The 27,947-nt window shown below is 40.2% G+C and overlaps 1 protein-coding gene across 1 annotated transcript; it reads right to left on the bottom strand.

Annotated features, from left to right (window-relative positions):
• Window positions 1–1,064: 1,064 nt before the first annotated feature.
• capn2l (calpain 2, (m/II) large subunit, like) lies at window positions 1,065–27,940 on the bottom strand. The gene is made up of 21 exons (XM_067258788.1): window positions 27,704–27,940; window positions 26,312–26,381; window positions 23,952–24,070; window positions 23,464–23,597; window positions 19,628–19,796; window positions 19,021–19,104; window positions 18,605–18,690; window positions 18,009–18,083; window positions 17,402–17,562; window positions 16,791–16,960; window positions 16,568–16,579; window positions 15,551–15,762; window positions 15,074–15,110; window positions 14,900–14,965; window positions 14,741–14,798; window positions 14,579–14,643; window positions 13,499–13,567; window positions 12,348–12,426; window positions 12,114–12,230; window positions 1,527–1,585; window positions 1,065–1,445 (listed from the first exon to the last, which is right to left on the bottom strand). The coding sequence occupies exons 1-21, from the start codon at window positions 27,938–27,940 to the stop codon at window positions 1,422–1,424; spliced, it is 2,103 nt and encodes a 700-aa protein (XP_067114889.1). The 3' UTR covers window positions 1,065–1,421.
• Between the last annotated feature and the right edge of the window lie 7 nt (window positions 27,941–27,947).

The raw sequence follows: 27,947 nt of genomic DNA on the forward strand, positions 1-27,947 counted from the left end.
AGGCATATTCATGTTTCAACCCAGCGTGTGTTAGCATGAGCGAAGTAGGCCAACGTATGGTTTTCAGGTGGTAGGCTACATCATATTCAACATTGAACTATGAAAAATAAACCGTTGTTGGCAGAGTTTGCATTCAACGTTTTTTGAGTCCCCCGGTACTTTGTAAATGTAAATGTACTGGAAATTAAATGCTGCCATACCACAGATTTCTTTGCCATTTTGCCTAATAACACCGAGAAAGTAGGCTATGGCAGAGTTTGTAGTTCAATTGTGTTTGTAGTTCAATTATGCTCGTGCCGTGTGCAAAAAACTAACAAAACAAAGCACAGATTAACGAAGGGGAAAACAATAACACATTTTCTTTTAAATATATATATTTTTGAGTTGCTTTATTTGTCTTAAATAATATAATCTACAATTTCTGTAGAACATTTCTTTAATTCAGCAATGGTGACACAAGCGGGAATCAGATCTCACACTGCCATACGGCAGCTCGACTAAAAAAATCTTAGTCGACCAAGAGCATATCGACCAGAAAATCGACTAGTCGATTGAGTGGGGACAGCCCTAATGGTGGGGACCGTCAGAAATATTTAGAACTCACGCTTCTAAGGGTTACAAAGTTTACAACTAAAAAAAAGCTTCTAAGACTGCCGTTGCAGTCAGTTTAATCTAAAGTTATATTTGTATTGTAGGCCTAATCATAAATTGTATGGAAGTATATCCAATTTACAATGTCTGTAGTATATTGGGGAGTCAGGTGGCTGAGCGGTTAGAGAATCGGCCTAGTAATCTGGTTCGATTCCCGGCCGTGTAAAATGACGTTCTGTCCTTGGGCAAGGCACTTCACCTTACTTGCCTCGAGGGGAATGTCCCTGTACTTACTGTAAGTCGCTCTGGATAAGAGCGTCTGCTAAATGACTAAATGTAAATATTGGGAACTTCGTAAGATTTCAAATGCCATTGTCTACTTTCTTTTTTTTTAGAAGGAATAAATACTGAAATTAAGTAATTTGTGTTGTGCATCTGCACTCCAATCCCAATTCATAACAGTAAAGCATAAATAGAGTATGCAAGTTAGATTTATTATTTGAATCTTTAGCTGTGTGACAGTATTTTGTTACAACCTAAAACCTGTTCAAAATTCAACAATTCATTATTCCTACATTTTGTTAAACCCAGATGAGGCAAATTTAAAACTAAATGTAAACAAATTTCCGATACATCCCATTTTTGCATTGATATATTCCATATACTGTAATGTGTGAGACATTAACAAGGTGTCACAGAATAGGTTTGTCAGAACATAACCTCATTTAAAACCCAGGTAAGTGATTTTCCTAATTCTTCAGAAAAAAAGTATTGCTTCCATTCTTGTTCATTGTCCCCCAGGTATGAAGGAGGTGTTGAATCTTCTCATTTTAGAGTAGTGACACATTCATCCACTAGAGGAAGAAAAATGCATATGGTCATAAAGATGTCAATGGTTTTCCATCTTATGTTGATGCCGAGCTGGCCATACTAACCTCAAGGAAATTCAACTCGACCACCCCTGACCCATCCTTGTCCAGTGTTTTAAATGTTTCTGTGAATGAAGAAAACAATTATTCAGTCCTGGTTTAGTGAAACACAATTTCAAACCAATATTTATATGCATGTCAAATAAGTTATCTATTATGTTACCTATTCAGATGTATGTTTTTTGGCTTTATACTGTAGGATAACCCTATAACTGTTTTCCACCTACCAATATACTAATCAAGTAAACTTATAAACCATGAAAATGTTGGACACTTGTATTGAACAACTATAGGGCTCTGGAATAGGTCTGCTGTGAACAAGGCAGACTTCATCCCAGCGTTTGCATCCCATGCTTCTCTTCATGCCCTTGCGCTGACAGAGACATAGATTCGCCCAGAGAACACTGCAACTCCAGCTGCTTTCTCCGTCAACCACTCGTTGTCTCACTAACCCCGCTCAACCGGGCGGGGTGGTGGGACAGGTTTGCTTCTTTCCCCACATATTAAATACATATCCACCCCACTCTTATGTGATGCTAACTGATCCTATCAAAGCATTTTTAGTTGTCCTCTATCGCCCACCAGGTCTGCTAGCCGTCTTTGTGGAGGAGCTGGACATGCTCCTCAGCATCCTCCCGGATGATGGAACACCGCTGATACTCCTTGGGGACTTCAGCATCCACCTCGAAGGAACGCAGGCCGTCGACTTCATGTCTCTCCTGACTTCCTTCGACCTGATGCTGCTGAACACACCGGCGACCCACAAGGCAGGCTAACACCTCGACCTCATCCTGACACATAACTGTATCACTAAGTTAAGCTCTGTAACCCCACCACATATCTCTGATCACTTCTTTATCCAGTTCTCTGTCTGTCTCCCCCCAACTCCTCCTGCCTCCCCACCCCTCGTAACTTTCCTTTGCAACCTCCGCTCCCTATCCCCCTCCCATTTCTCCTCCATTGTAACATCCTCCCTCCCATTGATGAGTTCACGTCCCACCCCACTGACACTGCCACCAACACCCTGTTATCCATATTAACTGCATCACTTGACACTCTCTGTTGTTGGAAAAATTTAAGATGTAACACTTTTATTCTGTATAAAATAGAGATGCTCCGATCAGGTTTTTTGGTGCCGATCACCGATCACTGAAATCAGTATCTGCCGATCCGATAATACTGATCACCGATCACAGTGTATTGAAGCATTCTATTTATTGTGTAGCATTATTTATGAAATTAATTATTCTTAACAACATTGGTATTGTATTTTAAGTATTTAAATCACGAGACGAGAGAGTATCATGAATTGACAACCATCCGTTCTATTGCAGGGAACGTGCAACATTCCAGTGTAGAAGCTCTCTCGCTTACTATAAAATGTGTAAATAATAATAAATATTAAAATAATAATAAAAATAAAAATATTTCAATAAAAATCACAACAATAGAATCACATGTGCAACATTCCACTCTCTTGAGACTCTCAAGAGAACTTGGAGCTTATACAGTAGCTTTCCTGTGGAAAAATAATACAAACTTAACTGCAACATAAACAGGCTATAGCCAAATATCCAATATGTTTCAAGTCAGTCAGTTTCAAGTCAATTTGTCTGCATTTAGGAGGAGATAACAGACAGAATAAAGATAAAAGGTGCACAGGAAGTCAGCAATTATAAATAAAAAAAAACATGTATATCTATCTGTATAGTGTCTCACACATACATCCTTTACTCACTCTCTCACTTCACGCACTCACTCACTCGGAGAGGGGGCATACTAGAGTATTCAAACCTTACTTCTGATTAAGCAGCATCACTGGAAGATTTGCCTTGATAAATATAAGCATATCAGCAGGAGTCAACCTGTTCCTCTTCTCATCTAAAATATGTCCTGCTGTGCTGAAAAGTCGCTCGCTATCTACACTTGTACAAGGTGCGGAGAGGAAGACTCATGCTGCTTGTGCGAGAGCAGGAAAGAGGTCTTTATTGGCCTTCCAAAAAGCAGTGGCTGTCCGTGACTGTTTTCGTTAGAATGCAGGTCTCACAGAGTAACGTCACACATGTGTGATTCTGAAAATTCCAACCGACTATTTTCCGACAAACGCTATAGTATGGCTTCAAAATGTAAAAAAAAAAAGTACAATTAGAGGCTAACAAGTAACACTAGCAGGTAGTAGCATTGCTACGAGTATTATGCTAGGTTGCTAGGTAACGGAAGCTAACTAAAGCTAGCTAGCTTCCGTTTAGGAAAACAAACTCTGGTGGAAGCGTCGGAAATATTTAGAACTCAAGCATCTAAAGGTTAAAGAATCATTTCTTACCATTGGTGGCCTGAAATGCCTATCTAACGTTTTATTGAAACCTCTCTGATAGTAGTTGTCCAGATGTTATGTCATCTGATCGGCCATGTTTGATCAGCCGTTTTGAGAACGCCGATCAAAACCGATAATGGGAATATCGGCCGACATGGATCAGCGCCGATCAGATCGGAGCATCCCTAGTATAAAATGATACTGTGTTTAGTTTTGTGTGCAAATAGAGGCCCACCCCCAAATCTAAACATACAAGACCCTTACCTTGGGGCTAAGGACTAAGAAGAGGGGGGTTTGTTTGTTTATTTAAAGGAGATACTGTTTGACAGAGCTAGAAGGAAGACTGAGGTCTGGTGACCATTAGCTTGTCACCTAGTGGGGGTAGGGTTGATGTTGTAAATGTACATTGCAAGGGACGCACACACGTAAACATTAGGGATGGGAAGATTCACCGGTTCGCATCGATGCATCGGCATAAAAGCTCACGATGCGATGGCCCCGATCAAAAAAGTGTGCACCGGATACAATGTGGGATGAATCGCGATGCATCGTTTCTAACATTTTTGCATCGGTATAATCCGATGCATTTATATAGAATCGTGTGTAGGCGAACACCATTTAGTATTTAGAAATGTGACCAATGATTTGTGACCAATAATTTTATATTTAGATGGATTCCTCCTCTCTAACTGTTTCTTAAGCGCGCTCTCATCTCCACTGCTGTCAGTGGCCGATTCTCGTCAAGTCTCTCGAACAAGTTTTGCGCGAGTTGGAGGCGTGTTCGGGCGAGTGTTATCATGGTGAATTACACGTCCCTACGAATTGCAATAAATCCAAAGTTTGGCAACACTTAGGATTTTACAAGAAAGAATCAGAATCAGAATGGGTTTTTATTTGCCATGAAAGTTTGCACAGACAAGGGTTAGCAATGGGCAATTCCCCTAATGGGAAAGATGGGCAATTTGACAAGACCCATGCAATTGGCAAGATATGTCGTGCTGCTATAAAGTACACAGGGAGCACGGGTAATTTAGCTAGTCACCTGAAGAGGCTACATGGTATTTGAGTGGAGACGTCTGCCTCCCTCTCGGATTCAGCTATGGCTCCAGTCAGTGGCTAGCTCCACCAGTACCAGTAGCAAGAATAGGAAGCTATTCTCCGAGAAACAAATCCCTGTTGTGTACGACAAAGTAAAGGCCGATATATGCTTCTCCGTTTTCCAAAAAACGGACTCATGGGAACGCCCTCCTCTACGGGAAACGCCCTCTCCGAGTTCTCCGAGAGCCCTCGGAGAGCCCCGGAGAGCTAGACGTGCACCTCCTGAATTTTCTAACTATCCATCGTAATTTCGGAAATTTACTGATACCCCTTGGCTGTGATTGGTCAGTATTAAGAACCGCTTGCGTCAGGGACGGGGTCGCCGTGATTAACAGGACGGACAGAATCCTTTGACCGCCATTGCTGTAAGTTTTTACAATTAATATTTCAGCTAAAGAGTACATGTAAATCAGCATCTGAATTAAAATGTGACGAGAAATGGGCAGTGTAGTTGCTGCAAATATGCGTATTTTATTGATGAAACGGCTAATTTGTAAATTTGCTCCGACTTCTTGATAACCTAGGTAAATGAACACTCGACGACGACTTACAAAAAACCATTGCGCCACCTAATCTTCTGGCAGTGAATTGTTTTCAGCACCCACAGCCTACGGAGATACCATAAACGCAGTCTATCCGTCCGTATCCGTCTGTATCCGTAAAGGCCGAATTATACTACTCCGACTCCGTTACGGACGGATTCGTTGAATTTATAGTACTCTGAAGGCTGTGGGTGCTGAAAACAATTCACCGCCAGAAGAGTAGGTGGCGCTGCACTGCGATGCTAACTATGTTATCAAAAAGTCTGAGCAAATTTACAAATTAGCCGTTTCATCAATAAAATACGCACATTTTCAGTATAAATCGACCTTAAGCCCGCCCATCCGTTAACGGAGTCGGAGCTCATTGAGTGAGTCATTGAGAAAAACCTTAAAGTAGGACGTATGAGTTCAATTTAGTGTGTGGTGTTATGACAGTGTTTACAGCAGCTTGTGACTGCCAGTAATACTTTACCCTTTCAGAGAACACATACAACAGGAAAGAAGGACTGGTTTAAGGCAAGGTCCAGGCCTGATGTTATTTTATCTTTTGTCAGAGACTTTGTTTAATATGTGAAGTAAACCTTTCACTTGTTTAGTTAATTGATGATTTGCTGTCTGAAAAAGAAATAAATCATTATGTACCATATTAAATTGCATCGCATCATATTCTTTTGCATCGCATCTCATTGAATCGCATCATGTCGAATTGCACTGCATCGCAATAGGGGTGAATCGTATCGCATTAGTAGTTGCTTTTATGTATCTTTAATGTATCGGATCGTTGGCAGTGCATCGAGATGTGTATCGCATCGTCCTCAGTGATGATGCACATCCCTACGTTTTGGGCTCAGGGATGATGGTGGAAGACTTGAGACAGGCTGGCACATGGCATGTCTCCAGGGAGGTGTTAAAGATGTTGGTAAACACCGGAGACAGCTGGTCAGCGCAGTGCTTGAGGGTGGCAGGAGAAACAGAGTCCGACCCAGCTGCTTTGCGGGGGTTCTGCCTCTTGAAAAGTCTGTTAACTTCACCCTCCTGAATGGAGAGAGTCATCACTGTAGAGGGGGGAAGGGGGGAGGTCTCATGTGTGGGAGGGGGTAGATCAGGACAGTCCAATTGTCTTTCAAATCTACAGTAGAACTTGTTCGGGTTGTTGGCCAGGCGGGAGTCGTTAGTGGAGTGGGGGGCTCTGGGCTTGTAGTTGGTAATCTGCGTGAGCCCTCTCCAGACAGAAGCAGAGTCGTTGCAGAGAACTCGCCTCTCTCACCGCCTTGCTAAACCTGTTCTTCGACTCCTTGAATCTGTCTCCATCCCCACTCCTAAATGCTTCCTCCTTCTCTGACCTCAACCTTCTGAGCTCTGATGAGAACCAGGGCTTGTCGTTGTTGAAGTTCACCCTGGTGCGTGTTGAGGTCAGAGATCTCTGACCTCATTCTCTCTCATCGCCCCACCTCCTGTCCCCTTGATTCAGTCCCCTCTCCTCTCTTTCAAACCATCTCTCCCTCAATCATAACTTTTCTTCTCCTTGTCCTTAACTCCTCTCTTACTTCCGGCACCTTCCCCTCTGCCTTCAAAATGGCCAGATTTACCCCTCGACTCAAAAAACCCTCCCTTAACCCTGCCGTCCTCCAGAACTACAGACCAGTATCACTGCTACCCTTCTTTTCAAAAACCATTGAACGCGCTGTATCTAACCAACTGTCAAACTTTCTCTCTCAGAACAACCTGCTTGATCCCAACCAATCAGGCTTCAAGACTGGCCACTCCACAGAAACTGCCCTCCTGTCAGTCACCACAGCCCTCCAGTCTGCCAGAGCGGCCTCAAGATCATCCGTCAGCATTCTGCTGGACCTTTCTGCAGCATTTGATACCATCAGATCCTGCTCGCTAGACTTTCTGAGATGGGCATCTCTGGCACTGCACTTCAGTGGATCTCATCCTACCTGTCGGGAAGATCCTACCAGGTCTCCTGGGGAGGCAAAGTGTCAGGCCCCCAGCTCTCCACTGGTGTCCCACAGGGCTCTGTCCTTGGACCCCTCCTCTTCTCCCTGTACACCACCTTACTTGGACCAATCATCACCTCCCATGGCTTCTCCTACCACTGCTATGCTGACAGCACGCAGCTGTACCTGTTGTTCCCCCCGACTGATCCGGAGATCTCAGCTAGAATCAAGGCCTGCCTCACAGACATCTCCGCCTGGATGACCGAGCACCACCTCCAGCTGAACCTTGCCAAAACTGAACTTCTCATCATCCCGGCCAAACCCTCCATCCCTGGGATCTGCGACGGTGACCCCTTCTTCCTCTGCCAGGAACCTCAGGGTTACCATGGATGACAAGCTCTCCCTCACAGCCCACATTTCTGCAGTCTCCCAGTCATGTAGATTCACCCTCTACAACATCCGGAAGATCAGGAGAAACCTGTCTGAGCATTCCACCCAGCTGCTAGTCCAAGCACTTGTCCTCTCCAAGTTGGACTACTGCAACTCGCTGCTCGCCGGTCTCCCTGAATGCGCAACCCGCCCTCTCCAGAGGATTCAGAAAGCAGCAGCCCGTCTGGTCTTCAATCTACCCAGACGCTCCCATGTTACCCAGCTCCTCATCTCCCTCCATTGGCTTCCCATCACGGCCCGTATCAGATTCAAGACCCTGGTACTTACCTTCCGAGCAGTGAACGGGACTGCACCCGACTACATCAAGTCTCTCCTCCAGCCTTACACCGACACCTGCTGTCTTCTTATGACAACCGTCTGGTGGTCTCACCTCTCAAGAGCACCCACTCCCAACCCAAGCTCTTTTCCTGTCTGGCCCCCCAATGGTGGAATCACCTCCCCACCTCCATCAGAGACATTGACTGTCTCCCCACCTTCTAGAAAAGGCTAGAGACGCACTTGTTCTGGGAGTACAACGGTACTTAGGAATTTGCTGGACCTGATGATAGTTTCCTCAAGGAAAACAATGACTCTTATTGAGGGACTTGTTGCTCTTGTTGGCTAGTTGTAACTGATTCAACTTCTTGTACTCGCTTTGAATTGTGTTATTGGTGCCAATAACCTAGGTGTCAAAAGTTTCGTCTTGGTAGCGATTGAGTTGCTTGTATTTTTATTTACACTCCGTTGCTCAGTTTAGGAGGTTACAACGTTTTTGTGGCAAAAAGTGTCTTCTGTCAACGAAGGGTACCAGTGCTAGCCTACGTCACTACGTCAGCACACGTTAGCAACGACGCATGGATACAACGTGATGGTAAATGGACTGCATTTATATGCAGTCCATTTACCAGATAGAGACGTTCTAGCACGCAAATTGGAGCTTGGATTGTGAGTGAAATATGCCAACCACCAAAATTACCAACCATTGGGTTTTGTTGAGAAAGCAATTTCGAGTGGAACTGCCATCTCGGATTTTTTATTTAGGTCGTGAAAGTCTTTGTAATTTGAGCGAGTGCGCGTCGCCCGTGAGACTGCCTAGGCGGCAGCCATGCAAGCGTCATAGTAGTTTAGTATTTTCGTTATTTTATAGTTCGGTCAATTCTACACCAAAAAACAGAAGGAGGGCAATGTTATGACGATATGACTATTGTGAAGACAGCCAGGTGGTGAGATTTTTATGTAGGTTGCTGTAAAAACTTCGGTTTGCTACGTGAGAGCCCCGTCAGCCTCCGTTGACGATTGTGTCAGCTGTTGCCGATCTCTGATGAGTATTTTCTTAATTTCGTACCAGGGTCAATTCTACATCAAAAATCAGAAGGAGGGCAGTGTTTTAAAGATATGGCGATTGCGAAGATAGCCAGCGGGTCAGCATATTTTTGTGATTTGTGTAAAACTTGGAATTTGAGTGACACCACGGCTTGTTTTGACATTAGCCAAGTCAGACTCGGCTCGCCCACTGGCAGTGTGTCGTACTGTCTTCAAAGTCGTACTGGGTTCGCAGCTGTTTCAAAGGGTGTTCTTAATGAAATATGCAATATGCAATATGAGTTAGTGATGGGCATTCCGGCTCTTTTTTGTGAGCCGGCTCGTATGGCTCAGCTCACTAAAAAGAGCCGGCTCTTTTGGCTCCCTAACGGCTCTTTAAAAAATACATGTTTTAACTATGAATTTGACTATGATAGGTGTGAAAACAATTAGATTAAATTATGAAATGAAATCATACTCGACCGTAACCACATATCTTTAAAAATGCATTGATTTGTCATGGCTCTCCTCCGAGTTTTGACTACTCTGACTGTGTGAGTTGTCTCGGCCCTCCCTCATGCAGGATTGACAGGAACAGACGATGATCGTGTGCGCCTTTAAGCCTACAAGTATTTTTTCGTTGTTCTTTGAATTAGTCAATTATTTTAAATACAATTAAAATTCATTATTTCATAATTATTTAGTTTTTATAGGCTGTATTAATCTATTAAAAATAGAGTCGGCTCTTCAGATATGCGAGCCAGCTCCCGACGTTCACCTTCAAGAGCCGGCTCTTAGAGCCGGATCGTTGGCGAACGACCCATCACTAATATGAGTAGGCTAAATGCTTGAAAATATCACTAGAAGGGAAAAACTTAGAGGACGGACCCACCTGCAACCGACGCAAGCAAGCACACCCTACAATTTCCCCAGAAATTGTACCCTCTCTAGTTATTATTATTACACATCTTCTTCTGCCATGGGAGTCTATGGCAGCCCCTAGAACCACATGGTCAGAAGTTGTGAAATTTGGCACACTCTTTGGGACCAGTCCCCTTATCAATTTCACCAAGTTTTATGTCTCCCATTCTAACCATCTAGCGCCACCAATGGGTCAAAGTTGAAGTTGTGTTTACACACGTTACCTTTGAACCATATGCCGCATTTTCCAAAATGAGGTATCATTGGATTCCCTGGATCAAGACAAGTTCAATGCACTCTATGACGTCATACCCAGTCATATAGATTCTCCGCCATTTTGAATGTTAAGGAAAAGCGTTTTTTTGCTACTCCTCCTACAATTCTTGACAAATCTTCTTCAAAATTGCCACAGATGATCTTCAAACCAAGCCTCACAAAAGATATCCCCTGGAGCTTTGATTTTCGCAACCGTTTGTTAGTTACAGCCAATCAAATTGATGTGGCTGAATGTTTTTTCGCTACCTCTCCTATAAGGTTTGTCCAATCTTCACCAAATTTGTCACAGATCATCTTCAGACCAAGCCTCACAAAAGACATCACATGTTTTTTGATTATCTAAACCTTTTGACTGGAACAGGCAATCAAAGTCGTCAACCAAGCCACCATAAAATAATGAGGTCATATCTCAGCACCTCTTTACTGCATTGACACCAAATTTGGTATAAGGACTAGGGACCCTGTTCTAAAGAGGTACAAAATAGGTCATGCTATTTCACCTCTAGGTGGCGCTGCAATAAGCAAACATTTGGCACCAGTTATCTTCAGATCAAGCCTACAAAAGACATCACGTTTTTTTGATTTTCTACACTTTTGACTGGAACAGCCAATCAAAGTCGTCAACCAAGCCACCATAAAAGAAGTGAGGTCATATCTCAGCACCTCTTTACTGCATTGACACCAAATTTGGTATAAGGACTAGGGACTAGGGACTCTGTTCTAAAGAGGTCCAAAATAGGTCATGCCATTTCACCTCTAGGTGGCGCTGCAATAAGTAAAAATTTGGCACCATTTATCTTCAGATCAAGCCTCACAAACCTTTTCACATTCCAGTAAAGCTGATCAAAGTCAGCAATGAAGATCATATCTCAGGAAATATTCGCTGAATTGACATCAAACTTGGTACAGGTGCTCGGGACCCTGTTTCAAAGAGGTCCACAAAAGGTTGTGTCATCTAACCTCTAGGGGGCGATCCCGTTTCTGACACATGTTAAATTGTGATACCAGCTGAATTGATGTGGCCGCCATTTTTAATGAATGAATAAAACGTTTTTGGTGAATACCAAATATTCACCTAATTTGGCACAGATTATCTTCAGACCACAATCACCTTGACATGTCAAAATGTCAAACAAAATGACTAAATGACTAAATGTAAAATAGAACCGAATTACAGCTGTTTAAACTTGGGACAAATCTGACAACCGCTTGCCACAGGAAAAATTCCTTATATTTTTACGCAGTCACTGAAATCTGATTTCCAGCACTAAGAATAGCTCACTAGGATAAATTGGTGTCCTGGCTACGTCAACGTCAGAGGTTCAAATCCAGCCAAAGCTGACAAGCTTGTCATTTCTCTGTTTAGCGAGACTATAAGCCACTGCAAAGGAAGCCAGTTACACCGCAGTCACTAGATGTCGAAAGTTTCTTCTGGTTTACCTGACCTGCTCGGCCACCACATTGCTGCTTACAGCTATATTTGTTGCTTGCTTTCCTACAGGTACACTCTTGCACTTTTGAGGTTCATGTTGTTTAATTGTAACTTGTTTAACTACATGCTCGTATGTTTCTTCCCATTGCGTATGTTTCTTCCCATTGGCACTTATTTGCTTTTCACAATGTATGGTTCATATTTTGGCTACCCACAATGTTTTTGGGGCTATCTCGTTGTTTATGATCATTGACCTATGCACTTTTGTAAAGCTCTCTCTTGGAAGTCGCTTTGGATAAAAGCATCTGCTAAATGAATAAATGTAAATGTACTTACTGAACATGGATTCAAGCCGAACAAGACAACCCACAAAATTGTCAAAGTCGATAGTGAGGCTTGGCTCACTGTAACGTGCCACTATGATCTGATGCAGTGAATTATTCAGACTGAATCCTAAGATAAATAAAAACTATGTTAGATGTAGGTTCACAAAATGGAGTCTCCATTTTGGGGCATTCTGTATCAAGGAAATATAATAACCCCTTGTAGGATAAAAGTTGTAGGCCTTACCAGCCTCGTCCACAGCCATGCGCATCTCCGTGGAGCTTATGGTCCCCGACTTGTCCACATCCTTCTGGCGATAGATGTTCTGCCACACAAAACCAGCCAATCACAAAAATCCTGAACATACCTGTTATGGTAAACACCACCTCAGGATAGAAAACTGGGGCCCGTTCTCCTTACGTCGCTTATTACATCCGAGATCAAATGACACATCCAAGATGACATCATCATGCTAATCATGATCTGGCTAATTTGGTTCTTCCAACACCCTTGTTGTTTATGATTAGTATAGATGGATTGATTATGCGTTGATCTAAAAGGGGGTATGTATCGATAGTAGAAACCTTGATCCGCAACTCTGCTATTGGCTGCTCACATAAGTCTATGGCTGTGTATGCTTTCCGCAACAGAGCAAGAGCTTGCTCGAAGGTTACTCCAAATTGGAAGATTTAACCAAACTGCAGGGAACACCTCAAAATCTGCAAAATCCAGGAGAGGGCTGGCAAAAAGTAGCAGACAAATTTAATGTAGTGACCACGTTAGATGTTTTATCGTGTATTACAGTAGGCTATTTGTCTTTGTATTTTCTTATTTTCATAATTATTTTGTTTATCATCTAATGTCATATAATAATTTAATGTGGTTCCAACAAATTAATGATGTAAATGATACCCTCACGAGAAAACCAATAGGCTATCTCTCAAAAAGTAGGCTATAGTAGCCTGTCTCGCTGGGCTAATTGGATCTATCTATCACGCAATGTGCGATTAATATTAAATTCTGCTAATTATTTGTGCACCTTCTGCAACAGGTTTTTGTCGTAAAAACGGACAATACATGGCTGTGACATACTTCCTGTATCACCTCTGCTTGTAAAGCCGCAATCAAATCCTGTTTACATAAAATAAACCTGATCCCGAGCAGGTTCAAGTTTACGGACCTGTTGCTATGACAGCAAGTCCAGGATGAGCTTCGAAGAACCGAACAATCCAAGATCATGACAAATCGTCAACAATCAAATCCAGCTAACTGAGTTAGTGACGTATGGAGAATGGGCCCCAGGATTATACTGTTCAAAATGTATATTAAAAAAAATTATGAGTCAACTGACCTTTTGACATTAACATTGCAAACGGAGGACTAACTTGTATACATACCAAGTACGTTTCAATTTTGGTCCACAGGATCTTGAACTCAACTAGGCCCAGCTTTCCACTTCCATCACTCTGTGAGCTCAGTTATGAACATACAATCTGCAAACTCTTCATAAACAATTTGTGTAACGTTTTAGTGAACGTTTAGGTGCAAACAAACAAGGCTGTAAGTGCACTATATCTTTATTAACAATCAATATGCTACTTACAACTGATTTATCTTGCTAATAATGACAGGAATATGTGTGTGCGTGTGTACAAATTAGAATGGGTTTAGCTTCCCAAGATCAGCTAAAGAACCGGGGCACTCGGCAATTCTTATTCTGCATGTGTCCTCTTTGTAACCCAACGGAGTGCAGTAGGCTACCGCGATTGAACTCAGGCGATTAACAAAGGCATCGCGAATCGCAATGAAATGAGACTAAGCGTAGTAAGGAAAATTCTGTTTCGTTATTTAGAAGCTTTTACAACCGATAATCAGCTGCTTTCAAAGGGGCTGGCTAGCAAACAGAACGATAATATAAAGTGGATATACTTTCAGTATATATCAGTAAATTATGTTACATAAATTAATGTGTTTACTGATGTCAAAACTGCCAGCACATTGCAAATGTACAAGCGCTGTATTGTGAATATATGCCGACAATTATGACAACTGGCTCACCCCTTGTGCATGTAGGGATACGGGGGATGAAAGTAACACCTTGTTTGAGTGTCAGTAATTCAGTGGTTGTTTGTGCTAGGTCTCTCAAACTTTGATACATACTACCCATATCTGTCTTCTATAAATATAACTCACTTGGACATCTACTACACAATCGCAGATTATGTGAGTTAGTTAGGCCACTGTGCCCTATCTATAATTCCAGGAATCTGTGTGTGTGTGCCGCTAATTTTTTCACTGGCACTATGGCCATCTATAGTTCAAGGAATCTGTTGGCCTATTTGTATGTTTCACTGACATCTTAATCACCGACTTCATCACGGGCACTGTGCACTAGTAACATCTTATATAAGGTATACAGCAGAGTAAATTGTAAGCATTTAGAGGTGTGTTTGAGATGCAGGGGCCATTAAGGATACGTCCAAAAGGTTGACCATGTTACGGCAACTTTCCAGACTAAATCCATCGGTCTGGATTTCTGTTCCTGCAACAGACATGGTGAATTTAGAGTATATTTGACCTGAGCAGGGTACAAAAAGAAAAATCATAAGTACATTAGTACATATGTTTTTAAAACGTACGCTTTGTCACCACTTTGTTCAGGATCCTCTTTAGCTCAAAAGCAGATATTTCACTGTCCTTTGGGATAAGGAGAGAATTTATATTAAATTACTAATCTACTGTATTGGAGAGCATGCTATCAATTGAATGTGTGTCGGCATCAAAATGTGAAAACTTACCGCACCTGCCAACTGTCCAAAAAGCCTCCTAAATCTGTCATCAATGTCATGTTCCTCTACTTCTACCTGCAAAAAATATCAACTTAATACTGTCAACATCTGCCCAGGTGGTGAAAAGGGTCCTTCCTATGTCCTTAATACACACATTTTGCTTAAAAAATATAAAACCTTTACCTCTTTCACTTTTGATTCAACAGGATCATCCAGTTCTCTAAAAATGGAAAAGGATAAAAATTAGATGGAAAATGTTGACATCTTCAAACTAATTTGGAAATGTCATGAACTTGAACCAGGTTTGCACTACACAGCAGACACATTTATAATCAATCAAATAAATACAATGTAACTACATTATGTTTCACTAGACTATAATAAAAAAAAAACACATACACTGTTGTGTATTAGTGCATTCATTCTAGGTTGAGAACCTCATGCTTGCTGTTTTGTGGACTTCACAGATACACTGAGCAAAGTGTATCTGTGAACTGAACATTTGTGTTAGCTGTTTCTATGTAGGAAGCAGCTCAGTGTAAAATGGTTCTCCATAAAGTGTTACATGAACACTCTTCCTTATACATATAAAATATTGATCATTAAATCCAACAGAAATGGTTATGCATATCCCAACCAGGTAAAAGTAAGCAAACGCACTGGAATTCAGCCTGCTTCTCCGAGAAAACACGCACGCAGAAGTCCCCATTCTTATTTGGCTCAAAGGTGGAAGGCAAAATTAGGTACTCTCCAGGGGGAAGACAAAAGCGGTTGCACACTTCTCTGAGGTTGATAAAGGTCTCAGAACGAGCAGCAGATGCGTGTCGAACGAAGAAGTTACGATCCAGGTGAACATTTCTCTGGCCAGCATACTAAGCAAGGAAAGTTAGGAAACCGTAAACAGTTATACATCATTTTTACTGTGAACTGAGTGAGGTTCACAGGCTATATCATTCACCCACACACACATAAAGTATATGTGTGCCTATGTTTGTGTGAGTGAAACATGAAGGATATTTGTTTTTATTCGCCAGAATTAAATTATATTCAAAATCCTCTGATATACACAAACTTTAGTAGCAGAAATGATCAAGAACAGCATTTACCAAATAATGTGTACAGTATCAAACATGCCTACTGCTCATGTTATTATAAGGCGAATGAGCATAAGAATTCAAGTAACTAGTACTACAAAGTTTTGCTGATTATGAATAACATAGGAAATCCAGATTATTCCACATAGTACACTGGCTAAAATGTTCCTATATGTGTCAGGGGTAATGCCCTTCAATTTTCAGATAATGGACACCTTGAAGGTCATTATCCTGCTTATACCATGGTCACTTGCCACAATTTATTTTTTTACATTTTCTAAAGTTAGAAGACATAAGCCAACTCAGATATTTTTTGTCCGGCTCATCTCATAGAACCCTTTCCTTTGTCTCAGATAACGTTATATAGGCAAGATTCAAAGACAATAACATTGCGTACGATTCAACCATGTACAGCAAATCAGAATCGAGTATTCACCCAGACCATGGTATAATGCAGCATAAAATCTCCAATCTGAGCTGACTACTCAAAAATATTGTATTTATGGCAACTGTTCTGCTATTGTTTAGTCATGTGTATACTGAGTACAAGTAATCAGTTTCAAACTTCCCTTTAGTCACATACCCCATCAGGGACCTGAAATGTAAAAACGGACATCAATTTAGACATTGGCACTACTTTGAAACAACTTGATTGTTCCAGGTAAGAACAATCAAGCACACATTGGTAGTTGAAATTATTTCAAATAATATTTAAACCCAAGTTTTGTTATGGGCTTCCTAAGGATGTTCCACTGTCTCTACAGCATATGCATAGCATGATGTGAATGTCATGTAATTCCACTGACCTTGTAGATGGCGAAGCCCACTGTATGCATGTTCTCTCCCATTTTTATCATCTTGCGCCTATTCTTCTGGATCAAACCAACCACAAAACTGCATCCCACCTCATTGTCATTTGGGTCATCATCTTCCTCATCCAGCTTGATCACAAACTGAGGGTTCTGCCAAAATGTGTCTGAGAGAAATGCACCGGTTACTTATTAAGAGTTCAATTCACAGTTTTCATCATGTCGAGCAATAGCTACTGTATGATGATTAAATAACAGTGCATTGGACATACTGTGAAAAACATCTATCCTTCCATTTCTTTTAAAGATTTATAAAATCACATGCTCATTTGTTTGATAAAAAGTTCAATTTCATGGAATACTCTACATTACTCTACAATACCAGCAGGTGGCATTTAAATGTTATCAATATTAAACCTGTATGTTTCATCTAAATAACACAGCCAAAGTTCCCTCTATAAAAATTATTTATTTATTTATATAATTACATTGTAATTACCCTGGTGTGAGTGGTTACTTATAAATTCTTATATGACCAACATATATCCTTAAAATAAAATAAAAATATGTCATTTATCAAAAACAATATTATCAGAAGGACAAGTTACTTGGGTAGTTTCTGCAGCCTCCAGCAGTCGAACCGCTCCTCCAAGTTCCATCAAACTTGGACAAGGACCACTTTTTTAAGTTGTCCTCTGTGAGTGCGTCCGGGCTGAGGTTACAGATTTCCAGCCGAGAGTAGTGGCGCAGAAAGTCTGAGAAGGACATCCTGTAGCATCAAGGGGATATTTGTTTAGTATTCATGTTTCTTTTCCCATGTAAACCGGTGTTTACAGAAGGTTTACTTTGCAATTAAGTATTGTGGCTAGTAAAGGCATATAAACAAAAATGTTGTTTAACCAACAAAAACATGCTATATATACAGTACCAGTCAAAAGTTTGGAAATGTGTCCAAACTTTTGACTGGTACTGTACATACATTACATTTACATTTATGCATTTAGCAGACGCCTTTATCCAAAGCGACTTCCAAGAGAGAGCTTTACAAAAGAGCATAGGTCACTGATCATAACAACGAGATAGCCCCAAACATTGCGAGTAGCCAAAACATGAAGCATATACATTGTGAAAAACCAAATAAGTGCCAAAGGGAAGAATCATAAGAGCATGCAGTTAAACAAGTTACATACATAGCTATGGTATGTTTTTTTTTACCAGAACTCTCCGTCTTCTGATCGGTGAATCAGCCTCTCTCTGTCATCATTGTTAATCTGACGCCACTGCATTGACCTATAGACCAATCATAAATAATCAATGCAACAAATGCTGTACTATATCTGTATCAGATTTTACTCACTCCTGTATTTCTGTCGATTTCTTTCATGGAAAGACAAGGGGTTCATTTAGCTCCAGGGGCGTGACCATGCTCCCAGTCTTGTGTAACATAGCTGTCAAATGGATAATGCTCTAGCATTTTATATTTTTCATGCCACCTCAGGTAAATTTGCTTCCACAAAGGTTGACATGGAGTTTGCCAATAGCGCAATACACAATGTATGTAAATTGTAAGGGTGTCTATTGCTTAAATGTTCAGGTTGTTTGCGATGTCACTCATGTCTACTGTGTGCAATTTCCCTGGCTCAGCACATGATTATTTTATATTACAAAATGTGCAACTTCTTTTCTTAACAGACCAAAATTCTGAATGGATGACTGATAGGAGACACTGAAGATCTGGCCTCTGACACCAAACATACGATCTATGGATTTAAAATAGTGCATCTACTTCCTCTCCTTTAGGGGTTACACACCCATCACTCCAAGGGCCAGTCCACTCCACCTGACCCCAAGGGTTCCTGATCCTGATGAGTTTCAGCATGTCTCCTTTGTACTCCACCTGTACCAATCAGATGTAACACCTTTGTTATGTACAGTATTGTCAGTTGTTTTTCTACGTCTTTATTTATATTAGTAGTCGAGGAGGATAGTTAAAATAAGTGACAGGGAATTTGTAAATGCACAATGTAAAAAAAAAATCACAAATATATATATACATAAATAAAGTTTAGCAATTTATTCCTGCAACTGCCAAGAATAACCTGCAGTGAAAGAATATGTAGCCTATTGCAGTAGACTAAAGTTCATAGGAATATTGATACTTTCAATAATTTTCCACTACGCATTGCCCTTAGGATACCTCTGTGGGAGTATTTGCGTTTCAGTTTACCTCATCTGCACCTGTGACAGAATAGGCATGGCCTTTAACCAGCTTCTGTGAAGTCACTGCCTCTGAGTCGGCCGAGCTTGTGATCTGAAAGACATCAACGTTGAATGCTTTTTATAACGAGAAATGTTCTTAATTACTGAAACACTTGCCCATAACCACCCCAGGGAAACTCTGTATTTTCAGTCAACAATAGTCTAAATCTGTATAGGTTTGATAAATGCTCAATATATAATCAATAAACCATCAACTAGATATCAACTAACCCTCACTCAAACCAGATGTTAAATGTCAGCAGAGCACATACCAGTTCATTGAGTAGGATGATAATCTACACATGATCTACCAGAGACTCTCAAATTAAATTTTAACTCCACCGCATCTTAAACCATCCTTTATGCACATCATGTGATATAGGTTATTAGCATTATACTCAATAGTATCTACTTCACCGTAATAGTTAAAAACACTACTTGTGTTCAGACAAGATAACAAGACATGCATACAAAAATTCTATTCCTTTTATTTCCATGCAATACTAACTCTCGCCAACACAGTTTTTTGAGTGGGGCTATAACATAATCTTGCACAATATATTCCTGTCTCTCACATCTATGGAACAGCCCATGAGCGAGCCCCTTCTCAAGGCCTTCTGGATGATCTTGAAGAGGTTTCCATCAGGCTTCCTCAGCTCATGGACCTCAGCAATGCCCCCAGTGAAGTCTTCAAAGCCCTCTGTGGTAGAGCCTCCAGACAAAGCCTCATAGCAGCCATTCAGCCTGTTGAACAACAGAGATGTGTATTGTTTCTGTTGTGTTTGTTAATGACATACAGTGCAGGTAATGAAGTAACTGGATCCATCCATCCATACACAAAAAGTGGAAAGTTAATCTGCATCTACATACATACTCATGCATATACATAATTGGGTGTGCTCAAGCCTTCAGCGCCTTCAAATCTTCAGCTATTAAAACTGTTCAGCTATCAAAAAATTCAGCAGTTTCAGGCTATGAGTGCTATGACTTTTCAGCTTTCTACCTGAAAGCATTAATATAAATCAATATTCATAATATTTTTAACATGATTTCCAATAGTTCTTTTTTCAAATCCTCTCAAACTTCTTAAAACTTCTTCAACTTCCAAATCCTTCTTCTTCCTCAATCTTTCAGCTAGAGCCACCCTTTAAACTTTAAAATGTTGACCAAACCCTAAACTATTTTTTTTTTAATCAGCCTTTTGATATCTATTCCCAACCTGCAGAGACTCACTCCCCCCCCCCCCCCCCCCCCCCCCCCGGGATGCAATTCGGACACATGATGTGTCAACTTGCACGTAACCGCTCGAAATACAAAATCCCCGATTTCCGTGAGAATGTATAGCACACTGCATACTTATGAATAATTATGTTTTTGTTTTTTATAGAATAGAAGTATGCAGTGGCATAACGACATCTCTGACGTTGATAACAAACCAAAACCAAACCGTTCGGTTTAAAATTGAGCAAGTTATGGTCATTTAAAAAGTACATGTAGCATCAACACAATGTTATGGGTGAGCGAGTTGACTGTAGCAAGATGGCCGCCATGTGCAGACGTTCGACTCCGTTGTCCGGCAACGCGGACGAGACATCTACCCTTTATATATATCTATGATTGGTATTAGCTGATTAGTGGAGTCACAAGACAGAGTTTGATAGTATTTCAACCTGATACAATTTACAAGAGGTGACTCTGCAGGTGCTGCTAATATCTCTGTTACTACTATTGCTAATGGAACTGTTTTATTCTACTACGCCACTGAGTGCGTTTACTTGACCATGAGAAACCCGATTACTAGCAATTGTCGGTTCATGCCAATAATACGATTACTCCGTTTACATGTGTAATTAGTTGTGCAATTACTCAATAAACGCATCTACATGATTCTTTTTATTAATCGTTGTATCGTTGTGTCGCCGTGTCTTCCTGTATCGGCCCTACTGCTGTATGTTTCATTTAATCAACTCATTGAATCCTACTAAAGCCGAGTAAACGCACTCAATGATAGGCTTCATCTGCTACTGCTATTACTATCCCAACTATAATTTCAGCTGTTAAAATTATAATATTCTTGTTACGACTAGCTAGCCTACTTCTTCTTCTGTTTAATTGGATAAGAGCGTCTGATAAATGACTAAATGTAAATGTTTAACAGTTCAGCTTTCAGCTTCTCCCCCATTGTAGGCTATTTAAGCTCTTAGCTTTGTTAGATGATGCAGTTCAGCTTCCACACTGCCTCTTTTGTGTGACTCACACATTTTTGAAATTCATTTCAGCTTTCAGCTTGCGGAAGTTTCTAATTTCTGTAGGCCTATTTTCAGCAATTAAAAAAATAAATAATTAATCTTTCAGCATTCCAACGCATTTTCTGCAGGAAATGCACTTTCTAGTTATTTTTCTTCTTTCTTTTCCCACCCCTAAGGATCCCTCAATATGTGGGCTACATAGACAACGTCAAAAGATCCGTCTTGTTAGCGATTGCGTTGCTTGTATTTTTATTTACGTTCCGTTGCACGGTTTAGGAGGTTACAACGTTTTTGTGGCAAAAAGTTTCTTGTGTGCACAAAGCATAGAGTTAATATAACTAGAGGAAGCAACTTTTGTCTTCCAAGATGGCGTCCCCATTCATTTCTATGAAAAGTGGTCAGTGGCGCAGTGAGGCAAGCGAGAGTACGAAACTGGACCGCGCCATCTTTCCGCTTCCGACTCTTCCGGTCTAGCTTTAAACAGTGGCTCTTTTTTTCCCTAGCTCCGAGACCTCGTGCACGCTTGCAACTAGATGTACACGTCATACTTTGCGACAACCAGTCGCGAGAATAGATTTATATGGTTGCGAGCGTGTGAGCGAAGGCATTGCAGTGGCAGAATGGAGTACAAGTCCGATAAGAATCAGAGATATGATGCAAACTTTACGGAAATGTATACTGTCACTGTAAACGTTGTTTAATTGTTGTTTAATTGTAACTTGTTTAACTACATGATCTTATGGTTCTTCCCTTTGGCACTTACTTTGGTTGTTCACAATGTGTGCTTCATGTTTTGGCTACTGTTTTTGTGGCTATCTTGTTGTTATGATCAGTGATCTATGCACTTTGTAAAGCTCTCTCTTGGAAGTCGCTTTGGATAAAAGCGTCTGCTAAATGAATAAATGTAATGTAAATGTAAAATAAACTGTTAACATGAACACTTAGCTCCGTCGTTGTTCTCGCCAGGCAAAGAAAGCTTAATAGTTATTTTTGTAACAGAAATCTTCCAAAATGCAGACTTACCATAGCTTACTGTCAACTTTATATTCAAACGAAATGCCACAAAAATCACACTGCCTTCAATTTAACATCAGTGTAGAAATGTGGCTTGTGTTTTATATGTTCGTTAACCCTAACCCAAACGCCTATTAATGGATATAACGTGATCTAACAAGACTTGGTAATAATGTAATAAATTGAGAAGTGTGTCTAAACTATAATCTACTTTATTGAACGTGCCTTTGAAAGGGGGCACGTTCTTTAGTCCTTAGTCATAAAAGTCAACCCTGCTACTGCCAACCCTGTTATCATCTACCGTGTACTTGTCAACCCTGTTACTTTTCCAGAACTGAAGTGTTGTAGAATAGAATACAATCTTTATTGTAATTTTAGGCCTACAAGTACAACGAAATTTTGTGCAACATCAGATAGATCGATAGATAGATAAATCAATCAATCGCTACATCGATAAGTAGATAAGAGCCTCTAAAAGTAGCTCTTAAAATATAGAAAGAGAAAAAGATTCTAAAAGAAAATGAAAACACATCATACCACACATATACAGACGTGGCCATAAGTTTTGGCCATGACAAATGTTGTGTTTGAAAAGTTTGCTGGTTCAGTATTTGAGGAAAATGTTTTCACATGTTTTTATGAAATATTGGAAAACAATAATGCACATTTCATAGGTTTTTAAAGTTTTGGGGTTGAAAATGTTCAATACCATATGCAAATAGTCCCCTTTTTTACAGCAATCAATCTGCTCTTGAGATCCATTTCACCTGGCTAGAACTAGTTCACAATTTCCCTTGTGCTGATGATATGACTTATGGTAGCAGTCATTTTATGCCGAGGTCCAAAAACTGTGAAATGTGTTTTTTTGTGATAAATACGATTTTTTGGGGGCCAATGAAGCTTTTATTTAAAATCCATCTGATCAGTCTGCACAATAATTGAATAACAATGTGAATCAACACCACAACAACTGAAGCAGCAGCAAACACAAAATGTATGTCACTCCCAATATTTTTGGCCAAGAGAGCACAACAGTTCACTGCACGATACATCTCCTTAATATTGCATTCAAGTAGTGTTTAGTGCTGCTATTGCAACACCATTTCAACAGTGTGGTATGTTGCAGGTAAAGTAGGAAAAGTACTTACTTGGCATAAGCCTTCTCCAGCAGGGCGCTCCAGAACTCCGTCCCCTCAGCTGAGTGCACAAAGAGCAGCTCTCCATCTTTCACTGGCAGCCTGTCATCAATGACAACATCCACCCACTCGCCAAACTGCCAAAACTGGTAAGGGAGACGACAAGATCAAAAAGGAAATTAGTTTACATGATCGTGTCGATTGTGTCATAGCCAATGTCAAGAACTATATTATTAACACTGGCTTTCTACAGCATTTTATTTCATGGAACGTTTTCTTGGAAAGATGAATATATATATGGTACTTAAACTAAAAAAACTTAAGTGTTTTACTTGTTCTTCTTAGTGGGAGTGTTATGGTATTCATGCTCCAGTCTAATCAATTTAACTTAATATTAACTGTCAGATAAACACAAGTCCAACCCAAACTGACAGATTGCTTAAGTATTGACATTGAATCACTTTCTTTTAAAGGTTCTGTGCATAAATATGGTACCTTACCTGGAAGTGGAATATGCCTGCGTAGTCATTCTCAAAACTCTGCCCATGGGGAACAACTCGTGCCAGAACCTCCTCGTTCAGAGTCAAGGAAGCGATGGCTGCCAAAAGCCAACAGTCACCTGCAAAAAGACAACAATGAATATTTCAGGAATAAGTGCTGAAATTCAGAAGTTTAGCTGAGAGGAAGTCAGCTAAACATGGAGGGAGAGTTGATTTGGATTTTATGCAGGGTATTGATTAAAGGTAGGGTATTACTTGGCGTTCATGAATGTTGATTTTATGCAGGGTATTACTTGGTAGCCATGAATGTGTCAGAACATTCCATCAACTGACAAATAAGCCAGAAAAAATGAGCCACAGGAGCGCCAAAGCACTGACTGTTAAACCTGACTGACCGGTTGAAAACACGCCTCTAGAATATAGGGAGTCTTTTGCATAGGGAGAGACCCAGTAGAGCACTGAATGTGATTCCAACAAACAAAACAGTGATCTCATCTGTAAACTATTTACAAACATATGAATGTATGACCTAAATGTTTGCTTGCGTTGATTTTGCTTAACTGCAAAGTCAATGTAAAACACTGTACGTACACTCTACTGGGCCATTCCCATTTTGCATACTCAGAAAATTGGCTATAGGGTTTGAGAAACAATCTCGTGAGACTGCCTCTATCTGTTTGCTGTTTCTACGTGGGTGTGAAGTTTGTGTGCACTGCATTGTTTCATAATTTGACGTTCTCTATGCGTTTGCGCATGGATTTAGCAAGCATATTATTCCCATGTTTGAGACTGTGTAATGTTAAGAACACGCCCACCATAGCTAATGGAATTTTCCACTGTCAACTGACCTTACTGTACATTCTAACTTCCATGTCAGAATAGCCAGACAGAATAACTGGCAGGTATGGGTTTTGACTTGGCCATATGCTACATCCTAGTTTTTCAAAACTAGGAAAACATGGCATTCACGTTCAAAGTAGCTTTCAACACATTTGGGAATTCAATGGGTCTTCAATGGGTCCTTAAATAAATTATATTGTCTGTCACAGGGTTCTTGGGAAACATGACATGCCTTGCAAAAATGGGAGACGTTCCCACATACTGCCATTGATTTTGTACTTCTGCCAGGCAGACAAAATAAAGTAAGGGTAAGAAGGTTAAAGTAATTAGTGAGTGCAAGAAGATTATTAATATAGTGACATTACAAATCACATTTACAGTTGACATTTTATTCATTTAGCAGACGCTTTTATCCAAAGCAACTTACAAATACGCCTATCTATAAAGTACAGCAAAAGGTCAATGATCAGAAGTGTCATAGTAAGGTAGTGTTAATAAATTATACACTACTTAACCAAAACTTAATGTATAAAATAATATAGAAAACCAATTGCTGATATGGGTGTAACTTCACTTGTCTTGGTGTGAGTCAAATGCCTGTGAGTCATATGGTATGGCAAGTTGGAATGAGTCATTTGTCATGTTTGTCTTTAAAGCACTGTACATGTCAAAGTTTTTCAGAACCTTTATGTATGTCAAGCTACTGGACACCCTAGATAAATCACAGGGTTTCCACAGTACAACAATACTAAAAACTAAAATGATATATTTGGCTTCATGAAGCAGAAGTGTCAGATTGGTTAATCCAATCTCTTTCACATAACATGTCAGTTAATATAAAAAAAATCACAACATCCATGAGTCTCAACACATTATTCTCAAATTAATCAAGTGAATTCCACCATTACTTTTAAGGTTTAAGGATACTTTGAGAGTTCAATAGTCAATTATATTTTTGTTTTGCTGTGAGCAACTGTCTTGTGTAAGAATGTATGAATCTATGTAAGAATGTGTATTTATTTGTATGTGTATACATGCATGCATGTCCTGTAGGTCTATGTGTTTTCTTGTGTAATTGTGGATATAATAGTTCCAAACCAGTTTTCTAGAGGGAGGTTTTCATTTGCTGTTGGCAAGGTAATTCTCTCTTTATGTTTCTGTGTGTGAGAAAGGGAGTGAAAGAGAGCACTAAAGAACGAGAGAGAGCGAGAGAGAAAGGGAGGAGGGGAGCCAAACCAGTTTTTTAAAAGAATGGATATAGTCACACCTACAGGTATCATATGCACTAAACCCATAGTACACACAGATTCTACAGAGGTTACGCATATAACAATCCGCAAAATCTAAAAAGATACACCAAAGCTAAACTAATGACTAATTGAGCTACATAAATAACAGTGAGGCTGAGTTTATACTGTTAAATACTTATAGTGCTTAAGCATTAACACAGACGCTGTATTTCATATGCAAATCTCCATATGCACACTTTGCACAGTACAGAAAATGAGTTCAGTCCTTACCAAGAGCCCCTTGGCAGATATCAGTTCTGGTGGCACCTGCAACAATGAACTGTGGATTGGAGGACAATTCCTGCATGACAGAGAAAATGCAGTTTAATAATAAATATGTCTCCATTACGCTAAAGTACATTACGCTAAAGAGTTTTGTAGGGATCATCATTAAGACGTAGGATTATGTGTACCAGACATGGAACATTCCCAACTGGCTTCTCACAAGACTGATTCTTTTGTAATTATTGTATCATGTGCTCATACCCATAAAACCAGAAACTATCATATATCTTTCTAGCTATATAGATGTACTAGCTATACCTATATAGCTATCTCTCTCTCTTTATCATAAATTACATCAGCAACATGCTAGTGTGAAACAAGTTTGTTGGGAGTGTCTGGTCCACATAATCCACAGACTTGTGAATCAATTTATGTTTATAATATGACAAAAATGTTGGCACAAAGGAATAATGGAAAGATCACAGCTCAACTACATTCATTATTCTAAAACGACTTTGATGACAATGACAGTAGCAACGATTTGATCTAGTTCATGTTTATAGCCTACTGTGTGTGTTTGATACATATTATGAACCTTTGGTTTTCTTATACTTTGGTGAAACATTAAGCTTACCAGGATATTTATGGAAGTGAATACTGTTTTACATCAAAGGAAAGTTAATGTACTGTAAGGCCGAATACATTGGTGTGCTTCTGTTGTTTTGGTTGTGAAGCATCCTGCTGGCATGGTTAACAATACCCTCAGCAAAACCTGAGTGGACCTCGAATGTACTTCCTAACCTTCAGAAGTAGATACTGGAAGGGACAATTATCTACAGGTCAATAATTAAATCTTAAAACACATACAACACCGCTGACGTTGCACTGCAGTTTGATGAGCTATTAAGATCTATGACGTAGTCTAATTAGCTCCTCACTTGAATTAACATGACATTTGCTCTCGCTTGCGACATGATTTAAAGCCGGTGTACGCTTGGTATTCAGTCAACACAGAACTATGGAACAAATTATCGGACTGCTGAGAGTGCCACTACAGCCTAGGCCAACCCGTAATTCGGAGGATACTTGAGTGTCACTTAAGTGAACCTGTGTTGTAATCTTTCACATTCCGTATTGCACATCATCGTGACAAACGCGCAAACTATGCATTCCTTCTGTAGCCAAGTTCACTAGAATTTTTCTTTTTGATTCTTGTCCTGAAATCCTTATAATTTCCCATTTCTCTGACATTAATATTTGTAAATGTTGTACATCTTAAATGATCAAACTTCTAGACTGCCCTTTAGCAGTCTAGAAGTTTGATGCATAGGCTAAGAAATGTAACATACTGTTGAGATGGAAAATATAAAACTGGATAGATGAGTCAAACATACTTACTGTAGGTCTCATCCAGGAAACACCTCGGATTTTGTAGGAACTTGGTCCTAGTTTGTCGAAACCCAAAGCGGATGGGATGGCTTCGAAGGTTTCATCTTGAAAAAGCTGTCTGCACTCCAGGCAATTCCTTTTCAGTTCATTGTAGTCCTGTCCGAGATATTTTATGGCCTGAGCGTTTGTGCCAATTCCTTGGGCCCTTGCACGGTCGTGCTGGAGGGTTGCAGCAATTCCAGACATGGTCTTC

This window comes from Osmerus mordax, chromosome 21 (genome assembly GCF_038355195.1).
Source record: "Osmerus mordax isolate fOsmMor3 chromosome 21, fOsmMor3.pri, whole genome shotgun sequence".
NCBI classification, from domain to species: domain Eukaryota; kingdom Metazoa; phylum Chordata; class Actinopteri; order Osmeriformes; family Osmeridae; genus Osmerus; species Osmerus mordax.